Below are 16,960 nucleotides of genomic sequence, written 5' to 3'. Positions count from 1 at the left end.
GGCAGGGCTTTAATTTCATCTTTTCGTATGGATCTCTCATTGTCTTAGCACTGTTACACACTCGCCCTAGCACAGTGACACATCTGTCACAGGTCAAGTGTCCATATATGCTCTTGGTGGAGTCTGGACTGTCACTCCTTGTCCTAAGCCCCCAGCTGCTTCTTCTAGGTCAGCAAACCCCGAACATCTCAGGGTAAAAACAGCTCTAAGTGCCAGGCTCACCTCTCTCCAGTCCCTGGCCTCCTGGATCTTGGCTCAGTCATTTTTTAGACTCTCTAGTTAGCTCACTGATGCTTTTAAAGTGATGTTTTCAAAGATTTTGTCCAGTTTTTTCAACAGGAGGGTTGGTTCGCTTTACCTAGTCTTCCATGATCAGAAATGAAAATCCAGAATATGTACATGATTTTTCCTTTAAAAAAATATATGTGTAACTTTTTTATTAAGGGATAATGAATATACAGTAAAGTGTATAGAGTCTACTAATCTTAACTGTACATCCAGATGCATTTATATATATATATATATATATATATATATATATATATGTATACACACGCCCATATAGCTATCATTCAGATCAAGACACAGAGTGTTTCTAGCACACCAAAGGGTTTCTTCTTTCCCTTTCCTAGTCAGTACCCTGCTCCCAGGAATATCCACTATCACTATCCATTACTTTTGCTTGTTTTGAGCTTCATATAACTGGAATCACTCAATAAGTACTCTTTTTTTCATTCATCGTTATGTCTGCAAGATTCACTCACGTCGTTGTATGTACATATATTTCATTACCTTGCATTATTGCACAGTATTCCACTGCATGAGTATTCCACAGTTGATTTTTCCTTTCTACTGTTGCTGAGCATTTGTGTTGTTTCTGGTTTTGCCTACTACACATAGTGCCCTAACAAACATCTTGTTCATGGCTTATGAGTATGGAGCCATTTCTATCGGTATACACACCTAGAAATGGAATTTCCGCTTTGTAGGATATGCAAATGTGTATAAGATTTTTGTATAAGAAGGTCAGTTGCCCTACATCCTCACCAACACCTGGTCGTATCTTTTTTTTTTTTTTTTTTTTGATTTTAGCCATTCTGGTGGGTGTGCAGTAATACCTCATTGTAGGTTTTTTTTCTTTTCCATTATGGTTTACCACAGGATATTGAATAGAGTTCCCCATGCTACACAGTAGGACCTTGTTGCTTATCCACCCTATATATACTAGTTTGCATCTGCTCATCCCAGACTCCCAATCCAGCCGTCCCCCACCCTCCCTCCCCCTTGGCGACCACAAGGCTGTCCTCTGTGTCTGTGAGTCTGTTTCTGTTTTGTAGACAAGTTCATTTGTGTCATATTTTAGATTTCTCATTGTAGTTCTCACTTGCATTTCCCTATTAGGTGATGAGCATTGTTTCATGTGCTGGTTGGCCACTCTGATTTTTTTATGGTAGACCTTTAATTTCCTTTATAATTTGTGAATGATTATTTATATCTTTAATTTTTCCAGGTTTTCTTGGGTCAATGTTGGTATTTTATATTCTGCTAGGAAATCATCAGTTTTTTTCCTCTACATTTTCAAATTCATTGCCATAGAGTTTTAACAACAGCTTTATTGAGATATAATGCACATGCCATGCAATTCACCCATTTAAAGTGCACAGTTTGATGGGTTTTAGCATGCAAAGTTGTGCAACCATTACTGCCATGTAATTGTAGAACATTTTAATTACCCTTCCCCCAAAAAAACCCTTAGCAGTAACTCCCCACTTTTCCCCAACTCCCCTTCCTCAGCCCCAGGCAACTCAAATGCCCATCATGGGAGAAAACGAATAATCTATGATATATATATATATACACACACACATACACACAATGGAATACATATATATAGATATACAATGGAATACATGTATATATGTATATATATATACACACAATGGAATACAGCGGTCGAAATGAATGAACTAAAGCAACAAAACAATATGCAAGAATCCTTGTCGTAATTTTATGTGAAAAACAAGCCTTAAAAGAGTGCATATAGAATGGTACCTTTTTGTAAAGTTAAATACAACTGAAATTTTCTGACTTGGTTTCCAATGATCCCCACCACCTGGTATCCATGCCCTCATGTAATTTGCTCCCCTTGAGTGGGGACTGGGCCTAGTCACTTGTTTCTAATAGATAGAATACGGCAAAGGTGATGGGATCTCACTTCTGAGATTAGGTTCCAAAGAAACTGACTTCCGTCTTGCTCCTGCACTCTGTCTGACTCTTCTCACTTGCTCTCCCTGAATGAATCAAGCTGCCATGTTTTGAGCTGCCCTATGGGGAGGCCCAAGTGACAAGGGACTGAGGTCAGCTTCCAACCACCAGGCAATGAGAAACTAAACACTCCCTAGAACCATGTGAGTGAGCTTGGAAGCAATCCTCCTCCAGACAAGACTGGGGATGTCTGTAACCCTGGCCAAGACCTTGAATCACAGGATGCAGCTAAGTGGTCTGGATTTCTGACCCAAAGAGCTGTGAGCTAATAAATTTTGTTATATTTTAAGCCACTAGAGTTTTGGGTGATTTGTTCTGCAGCCATAAATAACTAAGACAGTTCTCACTAGAGGAAACTGCTTGCAAATTCCCAGGACTCACCAGGCTGCTTCTCCCCCCCTATGCTTTCGTGTGTGCTATCCCCTCGGCCCATCCCTCTCCATTTAGCTAACTCCTCTGCCTTTAACAAATAGCCCAAGTATCTATTCCTCCAGGAAGACTTCCCTAATTGAGCACTGTATAAATGGCTCCTCCTCCTTATTCCCTAGGAACCCCCTGCTGACTTCTATTAGCACAGTTACTGTATTTTAATTACCAGTTTACTTAACTCTGCAACCGTCTATGAGCAACTCGAGGCCCAGGGTCATGCTCTAGTGCCATGATGTCCATATCCCCAGCTTTTAGTGGGATACTTGGCACAGAGTATGTGTTCTCTATAGGCAGGGTGGGTAATAGCACAGACTTTGAAGTCCACGGACATCAATTTGAATCCTGGCTCCACCACCAACTATCTGTGGAACCTCAGATGAGCCACTTAGGCTCTCTAGACCCCAGACCTCCTCCTTCCTGGGGTGCGGATGGGAGCGAGCAGCATCCGGGAGGGAAATTCGTATTTGTACTCTTCCTGCATTCCAGACACCGAGCTAGGTATTCAATGTTCCCTCTACAATCCCGTGTGGCCTCTTAGTCTTAGGATGATCTTCCCAGTCTAAATCAAGGTAGAAACTTTGGGGATTATGCTCCTCAATCAGCTGCTTTCGTTTGATCAATTAAATACATGCAGAAGAGTGTTTCTTGATAGAGGAGTTAAAAGCAGCTCCAGCACAAGAGGATTAAAAAAAAATCACAGCTAACCCAATATTTTTAAGTGACATATTTCAGCCTTCTGTGAATGTTTCATCACAGAAATAGGAGCCCTTTTTCATGTAAATGACTGAGGGTTTGGACAGAGGACAGAAGCATCATATGTTCTACACATCTTGCAATGGGAACTGTCAAATGTCGCAAACAACATTGCCACAGTATCAGAGCTGACATGCATGCAAAAAGCCACCACAAACCCAGAACAAAATACACAGCCTAGGAAAGTGTGCATCTCATATTTCCTATGCGGATTGAAAAAAACCAACTGTGGCCTGAGGCTAACAGCAGGAAGATTCTGTGAGCTTTTCCTCAAATACTCCCGGTTTAGAAACAGATTGAGAAGTGTGAGTACGGAAAGGGGGAAGCCCTCTTCTAGCCCAAGGGATTTTGTTTCCCTCCAGGGACATTTCCAGCTCTGACACTCTGGTAAGATCCTACCAGAGCAGACAGATCCTACCAGGGGTTGGAGCTAGAGATCTCCCTAGAGGGAAACTGATGAAAAAAAGCCTGAAAAATGCAACTTCCAGACTAGTCCTAAGAGGGAAAGAGTGAGGCTGACAGCATGAATGGTCTGTGATTCCAAGTTCCAAATTTTCCCTAGTCGGGAAACGTGAGCTTGGACCTGTTACCCTTTTTGAACACTGCTAATCCTGGAGATGATTCACTCTCAAACCTGCTTCTCCTCAGGGACTCTATCTTGCTGAAAGACTCTGCCACCCCTCCAGTGCCCCAAGTGAGAAAAAGAGGCTCATTCTCAATACCTCCTTCTTCCTCATCCCCCACATCCAACCCCCCACCAAGTCCTAGGGATCCTAAGTATCTCTTGAATCCAACTACTCTTTTCTACCCCCATCAGCACCACTCTGTACAAGCCCCCAGCATCCCTCACCTAGATGGACTCCCACACCACCCCTACTCCATCTCCCTGAATAGAATGGAAAATGCTATGTGTTCACGAATCCATTTCATATTCTCCGTGGGCACACAGAGTGACCACATCTCCCAGCTGCCCTTGCAGTTCATTCGGGAGCCCTGGAATGTGGGTGAAAGTTAAGTAATGTCACTTCCGGGACTCATTCTAAAGCCTACTCTGTCCACCTCCTAGAGTAATGAAAATAAAAACAAAAATAAACAAATGGGACCTAATGAAACTTAAAAGCTTTTGCACAGCAAAGGAAACCATGAACAAAGCGAAAAGACAACCCAGAGAATGGGAGAAAATATTTGCAAAAGAAGCAACCGACAAGGGATTAATCTCCAAAATATACAAACAGCTCACGCAGACCAATATCAAAAAAAAACCAAACAACCCAATCAGAAAATGGGCAGAAGATCTAAATAGACATTTCTCCTAAGAAGACATACAGATGGCCAACAGGCACATGAAAAGATGCTCAACATCACTAATTATTGGAGAAATGCAAATCAAAACTACAATGAGGTATCACCTCACACCAGTCAGAATGGCCATCATCAAAAAGTCTACAAACAACAAATGCTGGAGAGGGTGCGGAGAAAAGGGAACCCTCTTACACTGTTGGTGGGAATGTAAATTGGTGCACCCACTGTGGAGAACAGTATGGAGGGTCCTCAAAAAACTAAAAATAGAGTTGCCATATGAGCCAGCAATCCCACTCCTGGGCGTATATCCAGAAAAAAACTCGAATTCGAAAAGATACATGCACCCCAATGTTCATTGCAGCACTATTTACAATAGCCAAGACATGGAAGCAACCTAAATGTCCATCAACAGACGAATGGATAAAGAAGATGTGGTACATATATACAATGGAACATTACTCAGCCATAAAAAAGAATGAAAAAATGCCATTTGCAGCGGCATGGATGGACCTAGAGATTATCATACTGAGTGAAGTAAGTCAGACAGAGGAAGACAAATATCATATGATACCACTTATACGTGGAATCTAAAAAAATGACACAAATGATCTACAAAACAGAAACAGACTCACAGACATAGAAAACAAACCTATGGTTACCAAAGGGGAGAGGTGGGGAGGGATAAATTGGGAGATTGGGATTAACAGATACACCCTACTATATATAAAATAGATAACCAACAAGGACCTACTGTATAGCACAGGGAACTCTACTCACACTCTGTAATAACCTACATGGGAAAAGAATCTGAAAAAGAATGGCTATATGTATATGTATAACTGATTCACTTTGCTGTACACCTGAAACTGACACAACTATACTCCAATGTAAATAAAAATTAAATTAAAAAAAAATAAAGCCTATTCTGCAGTGACACAGAGGCCGTGGATTGAAGATGGTCCCACCACCAAATGGAAGGAGCCGTGATCCCTGAGTCACAATATGGAGGGCAACCTGCCCAATGTTTGACTGGACTGTAATGTCAGTGAGATGTAACACTTCTGTTGTGTTAAGTCACTAAGAGTTGAGAGTTGCTTTCACTCTTGCCCCTCCCCGTGTCTTCTAATCCAACCTCCTCACAGATGCCATCGTAATTTAACTACAATACCTATCTGACCATGTCATCATCCACCACACCCCAAACACCAACAGATGAAAATTCTTCAACGCTCACCCCTGACCTTAGGAAAGCTCAAATTTTTAAGATGGCCTATGAGGTCCAGCTCTGCTGAATTTTCCCCTTATCTGTCCCTCTTCATTCATTTATTTAGGCAATGAATACATACTTAGCACCAAGTATGCATCAGTGGCTCTACTAGGTCTGGGGATGAAGGAGGGGTAAGAGGGAATGCACGGAAATCATTTGGGAAGCTGTTACATTCATCCAGACAAAAGATAGTAAGGGCCCGAGCTACAGCTTGTCTCCGGCTCTGACGGTATCATGCCAGGCAGATACAACCAGGGCATCAGAGTTGGAGATTTCCCTGGTGGGAAATTGGTGAGCAAACGCCTGAAAAATTTAAGTTCTAGGCTAGCTCTACGAGGGTATGAGAGAATTTGGAGACAAGAGCTTTACCTACACTGACAGCATGGATGAGAGGAGGTGTGAGAAAAGGAGCCCAGGATAACTGCTTAGATTTTATTGGTGACATTAGATTAGTGGTTGCATTAAATAACTAAATTCCCATTGTGATTATTAATTGAAATTTGTCTGTAAGTGAATAGTTATTTGTAAATATAAGCTGGGATGGAGTTCCAGATTGCAGGCTGGGATGAAGAACAGATTTGGGAGAAGATGAGGAGTTTACGTTTGAACATATGGAGTTCAAGGTACAATGCTTCCAAGGTCCATCTATGTGGCCTCTGTGTCAGTACTTCCTTCCTTCTTATGGCTCAATAATATTGCATTGTATGGATAGACCACATTTTGTTTATCCATTCATTACTTGATGGACATTTGGATTGCTTCCATTTTTTAACGATTATGAATAATGCTGCTACAAATATTCACGTACAAGTATTTGTTTGAAGATCTGGTTTCAATTCGTTGGGTGTATACCTAGGAATGGAATTGCTGGGTCAAAGTCTATGTTCATATTCTATGTATAGCTCTGATTCAGGGACCAAACTATTTTCCACAGTGACTGCACCATTTTACATTCCCACCAGCAATGTACAAGTGTTCCAATTTCTCCACGTCCTCACCAATTCTAGTTATTTTCTCTTTTATATTATTATTAAATGCATGCTAGTAAGAGTGAAGTGGTATCTCATTATGGTTTTGATTTGCATTTTCCTGATGGCTAATGATGCTGAGCATCTTTTCATGGGCATATTGCCATTTGTACATCTGATTTGGAGAAATGTCTATTCAGATCTTTTGCCCACATTTTAATTTGGTTGTCCTTTTATTATTGAGAGTTATAATGGTCCTTTATATGTTTTGGATACTAGCTTCTTATCAGATATATGATTTGTAAATATTTTCTCCTATTCTGTAGATTGTCTTTTCACTTTCCTGATGATATTGTTTGAAGCATGAAAGTTTTTTTTATTTTTTTGATGTTCAATTTATCTGTTTTCTTTAGTTGCTTTGTGCTTTCAGTGTCCTAAGAAACCATTGCCAAAGATTTACACCTATGTCTCCTAGGAAGAGTTTTATAGTTTAGCTCTTACATTTAGATCTTTGATCCATTTTTAATTTTTTGTATGTGGCGTTGAGTTATGGGTCGAAATTTATTTCTTTGCATGTGAATACCCGGTTGGCCCAACACCATTTGCTTAAAAGACTATCCTCTTCCCCATAAAATTGTATTGATACCCTCGTTGAAAGTCTATTGGCTATATATATATATGGGTATATTTCTGGACTCTCAGTTTTAATCTATTGGTATATATGTCTGTCCTTATGCCATTACCACACTGTCTTGATTACTGCAGCTTTGTAGTAAGTCTTGAAATTGGGAAGTCCGAGTCCTCCAACTTTGTTCTTTTTCAAGATTCTTCTGGCTATCCTGGGTCCCTTGAGTTTCCATATGAAATTCAGGATCACCTCGTCAATTTCTACAAAAGGAGCCAGCTGGGATTTCACTGAATCTATAGATCAATTCCAGGAGAATTGCCATCTTAACAATCTTCTCTGCCTACCCAGGAACATGGCATGTCTTTCCATTTCTTTAGGTATTTAAGGTCTTTCAGTAATGTTTTGTAGTTCTCCCCATATACATTTTACACTTATTTTGTTCAGTTTGTTACTAAGTATTTTTATTTAACTTTTTATGCTGGAGAATAGTTGATTAACAATGTTGTGTTAGTTTCAGGCGTACAGCAAAGTGATTCAGTTATACACATACATGTATTTATTCTTTTGCAAATTCTTTTCCCATTTAGGTTGTTACATAATATGGAGTAGCCGTTCCCTGTGCTATACACTAGGTCCCTGTTGGTTATCCGTTTTAAATATAGCAGTGTGTACATGTCAATTCCAAACTCCCTTACTATCCCTCCCCCACACCCGGCCCGAAGGACTTCTTCTTGATGCTATTATAAATGGAATTGTTTACTTAGTTTCATTTTCAAATTGTTCATTGCTAATATATAGAAATGTAACAATTTTTATACATTGATCTTGTGTCCTGCAATTTTGCTGAACTCATCTGTTCTGACAGTTTTATTTGGGAATTCCTTAGGATTGTCTATATACAAGATTATCTCACCTGCAAATAGACATAGCTTTATTCCTTCATTTCCAGTCTGGACGCTTTTGCTTTGTCTTGCCTAATTGCCCTGGCTAGAACTTCCAGTACAATGATGAATAGAGGTGGCACAAGTGGCCATCCCTGTCTTGTTCCTAAACCTAGGGGGAAAGCTTTCAGTCTCTCATTGAGTAGGATATTAGCTGTGGTTTTCCTAAGTGTTCAATCTGAGGAAGTTCCGTTCTATTCCCAGCTTTCAGAGTGTTTGTTTGTTTTTATCACAGAAGGGTGTTGGATTTTATCAAACACTTTTAATGTATCTACTGAGATGATGTTTCCCTTATTTTATCAATATGGTGTCCCAGCTTTTTTTTTTATAAATTTATTTATTTATTTAATTTTTGGCTGCGTTGGGTCTTCGTTGCTGTGCGCGGGCTTCTCATTGAGGTGGCTTCTCTTTGTTGCGGAGCACAGGCTCTAGGCACGCGGGCTGCAGTAGTTGTGGAACGCGGGCTCAGTAGTTGTGGCTCGTGGGCTCTAGAGCGCAGGCTCGGTCGTTGTGGCGCACGGGCTTAGTTGCTCCGCGGCACGTGGGATCTTCCCGGACCAGGGCTCGAACCCGTGTGTCCCCTGCATTGGCAGGCGGATTCTTAACCACTGCGCCACCACGGAAGTCCCCCAGTTTCTTTTTTAGGCTAACATCTTAGGAGGATGCTCAAGATACAAAACAAGGCGGGGGTTGCTCTGTTTGAAGCCGGAAGGGAAGGCTGGGGCTGCAGAGTTGGCCCACAGATCACCTCCTCCCAAATAGCTTTGGGCTCCACATGAAACTAAGCCAGGGGCCAAGTACAGCAAGTGGCCCTGTGGCTCTCATCCAAAACTCCTTGTTGGGCCTGGCTCTGCCAGCCAACTGAGCCCGGACCCTCGGCCTCAGGGAGTCCTGGTTGGCAGGGCTGGCCAATTTCAAGTACCCAGCCACTTTATCAACAGCAGCTCCTGCAAATTGCATATTCACCCTGGCATAGGGCTCCAGAGCCAACTCTCCCCCTACCCCTCTGGCTGAAGGGTTGATTGAGTTAGGGGCTTTGGAGCCCTTAACACTTGCTCTGTTTGATGGCATCTTTCCATTAAACCTTAGTTTAGATCTATAGTTACAGCGAAGCTTGTACTTCTAAAACCTTGATTATAATCAGCCCAAAATACAGAGGCTCAGTATCTCAAACAGATTGCAGACAGCCCACTGATTACTTTTGGGGAAGACTGATTAAGAAACTTTATTACAGAAAATGAATGCATTCAACGTCCCCAAATACGTTTGTGACAAGAACAGACACACAGGAGACACAGACAATAGTTGCTACATCACAGCCTTGTTCTCTCAAGGATAAAACATCATTCGAGAACGGGGTGAGGGTGTTAGAAGATAAAGCAGATACTGTCCTTTTGATTAAAAAATAATAACAGGTTGGCATTGTAGGAACACATACCTGGGCCCAGAGATCAGGCTAAGCTGAGGCCTTAGGTGGTGACACCATGCCACTTGTAGCATCACAGAGGAGCGACGAGGCATCATTCCGTCAAGAGGAGCAATGGTAATGGGTGAAAATCTTACAGCAGTCCTCTTGCTGCAAGCAGCTAATGGGCCAAGCTGCCCTGAGTCTCTTTAGAAGTAAATGTCTACTTAATCAAAGACCACTTAACAGGTCCCCCACTTAGGTTTAACTACTGTAGCAGCACAAAAGAAAGTCCTCTCTTTCTAGTCTTTCCCTTCCATAGGTGACTTGCCCAGTTTCCATCAGATAGAGGGGCACCTCTTAGCGAGAAATCTGTCCTTCGTGACTACCAGTTGAGCTTCTCGTATTTGACAAGGTTGGTCACAGCTCCCACGTCTTAGGCTGGTCAGCTGTGTGTCAGGTGGCAGAGGCTTTACCCAACAATGCCAAACAATGGCTGGAGGGAAGTGACCAGGCAGAGCTGAGGCACGGAGGGGCGATCTTGGACAAGCACCTCTGGGCAAGCCGCAGGACCGAGGGTTTTTTAATTAGTGGTCATTTTCTAGAACTAGAAAAACACATTTAGGACAAACAGCTGTGATGTGAGAAGGAATGGCTATGAATGCAGATTAGAGATCGGGCCGGTGACCGTGACCATGTCCCTGACAGCGTGTGCAGGATGCTGCCTGCAGACATGCAAGCTTCTAAATAGTGAATTTTAAATAAACTGCTTTCTCCTCAGTGTCATTAAAACACCCGAGCGCTTCAGTCTCCAACACACACATCCGTGGACAAACGCTGGGCAATACCAACACTCACCTACAATATAGTCCCCTTCCTTACGGCCAGTACACAGCAGCACTCAAACCATTTAAGATCACCATCTGCCACCATGGCCAGCACCCCTCAGCCCAACTTGGGACAAAACGCTACATCTTCCAACAAGAAATAACCAGTGAAACATACACCAGGCTGGAAATAACCACTGAAACTTACACCAGGCTTCTTCCGGGCTTAACAACAATTTAACATTTCAACAATCTGTGTTCCAGAGGTCAAACCACGGGTAGACGGGTCTTTTCTTCTGATGCATTTAGTGCTTAGAAGCAGTTGATTCCATCGCCCTGCCCTGCAGGTGCCCCATGATGGAAACTGCAACAGGAGGGGTCCAGGAGAGATGGTTACAGCTCAAGACCGCCTTGATTGTTGAGCAGAACAAATAATATTCTAGTATGAGTACTGGGGGGTAGGGGCAGGCGGTGAAAGGAAACACAGAGCCCAAAAAGATTTTTTGTTTTTCTTTTTTGCTGTTCAGCAATGAATTCCACACCCGCAACGTGGGGGGCAGAGTGGGAGACCAAAAACAAAAGCATCCTACACAGTAGTCAGCCTTAATCCTAACCACCCGCCTTCCCGAACCTCTGAAGGGTGCTAGATCTGGCCTGTACCATGACCTTAGCTCCTATATTCAACGGCTCAGACTTCATCTTAATGCCTCTCAGACACAAACAAAATCATGCAGCAGCTTCAGGTAGCCCTCTTCCATCTCCCTCCTCAGGAGGCTGGCCACAGTCAGTCAGTCATTTACCAGATTCACCAGGAGGCTAGTCACCAGATACCATGGAGTAGGTTGTCCTGCTAAAACTGCTGTGAGTCAGACATTTAGACTATCACAGAGCACGATTTTAAAAATGTAATACTGTTTATTTAACTTGAAAAACATTTCAGCATTCTAAACATACAAAACAAAAAAAAAATAACAGAACATTGCAGATCGTGTTTAGTACAGAAGGTTCTTGAACTTTCATCAATGCAGTGGCTCTTGGCTTTGCCGACAGTGAAGAGTTCTATGGTTTGTTTACAAAACAAACAGTTTAAAACTACCACACTTCAACTAAAAAGGATCCAAAACACTTCTCATGCCAGCTGACCCCCCCCCCCTTTTCCACAGCTAAGAATGGCAGCGGGGTGCTATGTCTCTATATACAGAAACAAGACAACCTGAAGCTAAATGGATGCCCACTGCAGTGTCCACAGGTCCAGCCCCACAGTGCACGCCCTGAGCTACGGCCCCTCCGGAAGGCATCGCTCCTACAGCCTCCACGCCAAGCAAGGAGCGTCAAGAGTGTGTCTCGGTTGCTTTGTTCTTTTTACAAACTATAGATATGTACAGTTGAGAACTCAGGATTCCTAGTCAACGACCATAGAGTTAACACACCACCTCACAAATTAAAAAAAAAAAAAAAAGAAAACGCGAGAAACTTCTTTAAATGCCTTGTCACACCAACAGCAAAGTGCACAGAGTGAGGAGAACACGAGAGCCTTTTCATTTTAAAAATGTTTGGAAATATGTACAACTTTGATACAGTTTCCGGGTGCTCCAGACACCCATGGCCGCTTCATGTAAACCACTGACAATTGCTAGAGCACTCTGAGACTACGATATGATCATGATCCAACTGGGTAATTCAACCTAATGAGGGCAACAGACACGTCTCGGGCGAGAGGTGTGTCAATCACGGCGCTCCCTACTCTAAGGTATTCACAAGGAGACAGATCAACAGTTTTTTTTTTATTCATCCTCCTCCTCCTCCTCCTCCTCCTCTTCTTCGTCCTCGTCGTCTTCATCTTCCTCTTCCACCTTTTTCCGGGCAACTTTAGCAGGACCCTTGGCGCCATCAAACTTCCCTTTAGACTTATAGTCTGCGACATCCTGGAAGGAACAGGGACACATTCCCAATGAGCCAAGGGGAGAAGCCAGCCGTCCCCGCCCCAGAATAAGAAAACAAGGGAGGAAGACAGGGCTGCTCTTTCAAGTATTTGTTTCCAGATTCAAGTTGGGTTCTCAGCCATTCCAGTCGCGGATGAACGGGTGTTCAAGCGCTCGCAAAGTCCCGTGAATAGCAGTATCAGACCCTCTGCCCGGGGCATCCCACATGATCCAAGTTCGAGGCCTGCCTGAAAAGTTGCCCCAGACACAAACATCGGTCAGAAGCCAGACCACCAGCACACCAGGCTGATCTGGAGCGGAGACGGGTCCTGCAGCCTTCCACCCCCAGCCCAGCCCCAGCCAGGGCAGCTGACTGCTCACCCATCCAGGCTCCCAGGGGCCCCAGCCCGCGCACGGCACTCTGATCGCCCTCACCTTCTCGTATTTCTCCTTCAGCTTTGCTGCCTTGTTGATGTATGGCTGCTTCTCGCTGTCACTTAAGTTATTCCACATCTCGCCCAGCTTCTTCGCCACGTCTCCAATAGAGATGCCAGGGTTTGTAGATTTGATCTTCGGGCGGAATTCAGAACAGAACAGGAAAAATCCAGACCTTGGAGGGGAGAATGGTATACATTAGATGAGAACCCACCAAAATGGGAGCTGAAGTCGAAATCCCGTGCTCCTGAATACACAAATTCCTACCACTACGACTCCTGCCAAGTGAAGAAATGTGTGATGCCATGCACAATGTTACAAAGTTGTAGGTACCAGAATGCTAAGACGCTTCAGAAATATATGGTGCTTTCTCAGTTCCTGGGAAGAGGGTAGAGAACACGCCTATGGACCGGACCCTGACACCCAGAACTGGGCTGTCTGCCTCCTTCCCAGTGGAAAGGCCGACAGCCAACCAGGCACACAGCTCACAAACACAGCCGTAACTCCGGACTTCCCTGGCCCTGCATTTTAAAGCTCAAAGTACAGAACGTTTTGCAGAGGTATCTCAACATTTTTTAGGTAAAGTTATCTTTTAAAAAATCTTTCAAGCAGAAGGAAAGCTCTTAACTGTTATACTGGATCCTATAGTCACTTACGGTGGCCTCTTGGGGGCATTCGGGTCCTTCTTCTTCTTGCCTCCCTTAGCTGGTCCGTAATCCTTCATTTCCCGATCATAGCGCACTTTATCTGCCTTTGCCATTTCATCAAATTTAGACTTCTCTTTCCCAGACATTGTCTGCAAAGAATAGGACCTGTTAAATTCCTCAATGCCGTGAGTGAGCACGTACCTGTTCAGCTGTCCTGTAATTAAAAGTGGCAGCTGCTATAATCACTTGCAAAAGGGGACTTAAACCCTGGTAGAGTCTTCGAAAATAAAAGCACACATGCAAAGTTCTAAAGACAGGCAAGATGAGTCTAAGAGGAAGAAAACAGCCACCTGGGGCTACACTGAAGGTTAAGTAAACACAAAGTGTGAAATCCAACTAGGACTGGCTTGAAAGACACAGAAGAAAAATACCTTCCACCTCTCAGAGCATTTCTTGGAAAATTCTGCAAAATTGACAGGGACCTCAGGGTTTTTCTTCTTATGTTCCTCTCTGCACGTCTGCACAAAGAAGGCATAAGCAGACATCTTGCCCTTTGGTTTCTTGGGATCACCTTTAGCCATCTTGACTGATGAAAGGAAGAGAGACAAAGAAAAACAAATACAATGAATATATACAAGATATACCAAAGGTGGCCATTTAGGAAGAACCCTCCTCCCCGCAGCTGCCACTAGCAGCTGAAGGCAGAGTGGGGAGGAAATCAGTTTCACTGTCGCATGTCATTTAACTTTTGACCAGCACGAAGTGCGCTGGTTTGCGAGTTACTTCTCTGAGAGAGATCAAGTTCTCCAAATGGAACCAACCCAAGTGGGGTGGCTCAGAGGTATATTCCGACTCAGAACTACTACGTTTTGAAAACTACAATCACGTAATGGGAAGGGCACTGGGGAGGACACATTTGTAGAGGGTGCAGGTGGATGGCAGAAGCTTGAAACCAACGACTTAAGGCTAGCTGGTCATCTGTTTTACTATGTTAGAGACGAAAATACTGTCACCACTGCCAAACACAAGATCCAAGCAGGAAGAACTGTAAACAGGGAACATTTGAAATTTCACTATTTTTGAAGCGTTCTGGCTTATAAAAATGGCTTTTACAAGAAGGGTGAGCTGGCAAGTGAGCAGCTATCCCTTGTACTACTAGTTCAAATCTGTCACTTCATCGTTACCTAAAGGGGGAGGGGAGACCAAAAGGGGTAGTCTTGCTCGTCGGTAAAGCGGAACGCATGTCCAGCCAGGAACACTTTCTCCAAAGTTTCCAAATAAAAATGCAGCTGTGGCGTGTCATCGTCCCTGTCCCACCCCCCTGCTTCCCGCCATCTTTTCCTTTTCCCACACCCAAGGTCATCACGCAAAACTAAAGCGCTCCCCTTCGCAGGGGCAGACCGAAAGGCTGAATTAGGGCCCCGCGGCGGCGGCATGGGTGCGGCGGGACGGGTCGCGGGGGGAACCCCGGGCCGGCCACGGGCAGCCGGGCTCGGCCCCGCGCTGGGTCACCGGGACACACATAATTCACCTTCCATTTTGTCAAAAGCGTCCTGATGAAAGAAAGTGCCCCTGAAATCCGCCGCTGCCACCCCCGGGGGGCGCACGGGGCCGGGGGTGGCGGCGGCGGCAGCGCGCCGGGGGCGCGGAGCCGGGCGGGCAACGGCGGCGGCGACGGTGGCGCCAGCCGTGCCTCCGAGCCCCGTTCGCTAAAATGGCTGATCCGCGCGCGGCCGGCGCAGGCGGCGGCGGCGAACAAAGCGGTCCGGGCCCCGCCGCCGCCGCCGCCGCCTGCTCGCCAGCCCCCACCCCGCCCCGCCCCGCCCGGGGCTGCGGAGGCCGCGGGCCGGAGCCCCCTCCCCCCCCGCCGGCGCGGGGCGCACTGCTCCGGATAACAAAGGCGCCCGTGCGGCCATGACGCTCGGCCGCGCCGGGGCCCGCGGCGGCGACCCTGGCTCTCCACGCCTCCGGCCGCAGGCCGCGAGCACCGGGGCCGAGCCCGGAGCCCGCCCGGGAGCCGCCGCCGCCGCCCACCCCGCCCGCCCGCCGGTCCTCCGCTCGCCCGAGCCGAGCGCCGCGCCAGCCATGTTCGCGGCGGCGGCGGCGGCGGCGGCGCCCGGCGGGCAGGAGAGAAGCGGGGGGCGGCTGGCCCGCGCCCCCCCACCACGGGCCGCCAGGCGCTCCCGCGACGGCCATGTTAATGCAGAAGCAGCAGTGCAGCCCGCGGGTCTGCGCGGCGCCCGCCGAGCCCGGGAGCGAAGTTTGCCTGCGCCGTAGCCCCCGGCGGGCAGCGGTCGCCCGCCCCCCGCGGAGTCCGTCCCGGGCCGGGGAGCACCGGCCCCCTTCCCCGGGCCGCCGCCCCGCGCCGGGACGCGCGCCACCCGAACCCGCAGCCGCCCCTCGGCTCGCGCCGCCGCAGCTGCCCGAACATCTGGCTTCAGGGGGCCTCGGTCCCTGGGCCGCTGCCCCGGGGGCGTCGGCCGAGGGTGGCTCCCCGGAGGGAGCCCAGCCCCGACAGCGGGGAGCTCAGCTTGAAGCACTGAAAAGTTGAAACACCTGAATTGCTCCTTCCTTCCCGCACCTAGCAAGAAAGGAGGCGAAGGGGGAGGGAAGGGCGCGGGGAGGAGAGGCAGGGGGCGGCGGCGGCGGAGCGCGCTCGCGGCGGCGCGGGCCGGAAAGTTGTGCGGGCGCTGCTTCTGCTGCTGCGGCGGCGGCGGCGGCGGCGGCGGCGGCGGCGGCAGCAGCAGCGGCGGGCGGTGCGAAACGTACCTGTATTGTTCGCTAGTCTGGGCAGCGCAGGGCACGACGCGCGGCTCAGCGCTCCACAGCCTCGCGCTAGCTGCCTCCACGAGAGCCGCCTGATTGGCCAGCGGGCTCCGCCGTTTAAAACAGCCTCCTCGCCCGGCCATTGGCTGCGAGCCTCATGAATATTAAACAGGCGCGGGCGCCCATTGGGCGCGGCCGCTGGGATCATTCATTCAAACAGAACAACCCGCCGGCGCTGGCTGCAGAGGCAAAACAGAGGAATAATAATAATCTCGCTTTCCCACCCCCCGCACCCCCCTCTTCGAACAGAGCTGGGATCTCAAAGGACTTTGGAGAGGTGGCCCCTCCATTCCCAGCGGCCTCGGCCTCTGGTGTCTGGAGGGCGAGGTCGAGCCCGGCTGCGCT

General features: G+C 46.7%; 1 protein-coding gene across 1 annotated transcript; it reads right to left on the bottom strand.

Annotated features, from left to right (window-relative positions):
• Positions 1-11,680: 11,680 nt before the first annotated feature.
• HMGB3 (high mobility group box 3) lies at positions 11,681-16,634 on the bottom strand. The gene is given in 5 exon segments (XM_068533910.1): positions 11,681-12,710; positions 13,143-13,317; positions 13,799-13,938; positions 14,221-14,375; positions 16,559-16,634. Coding segments are annotated over 4 exon segments (621 nt in total). The 5' UTR covers positions 14,371-14,375; positions 16,559-16,634; the 3' UTR covers positions 11,681-12,554.
• Positions 16,635-16,960: the final 326 nt, after the last annotated feature.

This window comes from Eschrichtius robustus, chromosome X (genome assembly GCF_028021215.1).
Source record: "Eschrichtius robustus isolate mEscRob2 chromosome X, mEscRob2.pri, whole genome shotgun sequence".
Taxonomy (NCBI): domain Eukaryota; kingdom Metazoa; phylum Chordata; class Mammalia; order Artiodactyla; family Eschrichtiidae; genus Eschrichtius; species Eschrichtius robustus.
This window is presented reverse-complemented; position numbering and strand designations above follow the sequence as displayed.